The 1,943-nt window shown below is 44.1% G+C and overlaps 1 protein-coding gene across 1 annotated transcript in view; it reads right to left on the bottom strand.

Moving 5' to 3' along the window:
* Positions 1-873: 873 nt before the first annotated feature.
* dlx6a (distal-less homeobox 6a) overlaps positions 874-1,943 on the bottom strand; it is a 2,689-nt gene continuing 1,619 nt past the window's right edge. The window contains exons 2-3 of the mRNA XM_014011249.1: positions 1,704-1,897; positions 874-1,608 (exon numbers count right to left, since the gene is read on the bottom strand). Coding sequence (XP_013866703.1) covers positions 1,369-1,608; positions 1,704-1,897 — 434 coding nt within the window. The 3' untranslated portion in view covers positions 874-1,368. The remainder of the gene's footprint in view (positions 1,609-1,703; positions 1,898-1,943) is intronic.

Here is a 1,943-nt window from a genome sequence, read left to right on the forward strand (position 1 = left end):
CGTTTGATGTTAGTGTGAAGCCCCCCCACCTCAGGTATAACAGGGCTGAATGTGAGGCAGTGGGACACCCCCGGCGACTTGACAGCTGCACGGAGCTTTTCAAGGCGTCGTAATTTTCGATAATATCCCAGCGCTCGCGCGCGCGCACCGCACTCTTCTCCACGATTTGTGTATGAATAACCGAATAATTCGCCCCCCCCACCTCCTTTTGTTCCATCTGTGCTACCTCAAATCCAAATAAAGATGCCTTTTAGTATTAAAAGTGGTAGAAAATTACAGGTAATTATCTTTGACGGTAAAAACGCTGTAATCAGCGGGCTACATCAAAAATTACCCTAATTATGCCTGCATTTATGAGAATGGGAGAGGAGGAAGAGAAAAAAAAACGGCTCACTTGGATAAAAACCCACAAATTGTCCCAAATATCTCCTTCATATTGAACGCCGCTGCAGCTGGCTGCTTTGTTCAGCATCGATCCCGTGGAGCTTGGCATTTAACGGCCTGCATTAGGACGGAGGGAAGGGAGAAAACATTTTGTCAATACTTCTAATCACTGGGGTAGAAACGACGAGATGAGCTGGACCTGGAGCAAAATGTCTTTCGGGTAAGTTAATTTCCTCTGGCGTCGAGGGCGTTTGATAAATCTGTCTTCGTCACCCACTGAGTTTATTTCAAAATGTTTGATGAAACGGGGGTTTTGACTAATCATTTTTTTCTTGTATGTTATAAACTTGAATGCACCAGGGTGACGGGGGATTAAGGCCTGATGYGATGTTGGCCCAATATGAAGCAGAGAAAAAAGAGGCCTGACATGAATACTTTACTTTTTTTCTTTCTTTTTTTGATAAGAGGGAAATCATGCAACAGCAGGCGTCTGTTTGAGTCACGGTTTACTCATTCTGACAAAACATAAAAAGTGTATGTACAACTAAAAGTTTTGCAAATTATATTTACAGACAGACAATTTGCTTGCATGTTGGAGAAACAACCAAAAAATATCCAAAAAATCAAATGCAGTCAGGAGTCCATCATGGTAACCAAGAAAAAGAAAAGAGTTCTGTGCGTCAAAGCGCATGGAGCGAGTCTTTCTTTCCTGGAAATAAATGTCTCTTATATTTTTTGGTATATTCGGATATGACATGAATGAAAGCAGACCAAATGCCACTGAACAGCCGTTTGAAAAAAAAAAGTAGTCCTCGTGTTTGTGACTCTGCACCCGAGGCTAGACTGTGTTTTGTCCTCTGTCCTTTCCTGCATCCAGTCTTTGCGCTGACACACAAATTGAAGGACTGCAAGATGGAGATCCGCATTAGGGGCCTGCAGAYAAGCTCACTGATTCTTCCAACCCCTCCTTACTGCCTCGCCAGTCTATCTCTGCATTGAATCTTGATGTGGGGAGGAATACCAGTGAGAGTAGCCGGCCATATAGCTGTTGGCCGGCATGTTTACTCCTTTGGAAGTGGCCGAGACGTCCCAGATTGGAGGGATGGTCGGGGAGCGCGGTGACAGGGACAKGGAGCCCGGGATGGGGTCGCTCTCGTGCGGGTTGGCACCTTGCTTCAGCAGCTTCTTGAACTTTGATCTCTTATTCTGGAACCAAATCTTTACCTGCGAGACAAYACACAAGCTTAGTTTTGTTCATTTTTAACTAATCAGATTAAATATTAGTATAGAACAATAATAATAAAAAAGATGCTTCCTACCTGTGTTTGTGTCAATCCCAGAGAGGCCGCCAGCTCCGCGCGCTCAGGTAAAGCGAGGTACTGCGTCTGCTGGAAACGGTGGTTCAGTGCTTGGAGCTGCAAACTGGAATAAATCGTCCGCGGTTTGCGAATCTTCTTGCCTTTCCCATTAAAACGAATCTCCCCGTTTTCAATCACTGTCGTTTTCTGCTGCTCTGCAACAAAAACAAACAATGTTATTAATTTAAACACAAATAATAA

Source organism: Austrofundulus limnaeus, unplaced genomic scaffold (assembly GCF_001266775.1).
Source record: "Austrofundulus limnaeus strain Quisiro unplaced genomic scaffold, Austrofundulus_limnaeus-1.0 Scaffold78, whole genome shotgun sequence".
Taxonomy (NCBI): Eukaryota; Metazoa; Chordata; class Actinopteri; order Cyprinodontiformes; family Rivulidae; genus Austrofundulus; species Austrofundulus limnaeus.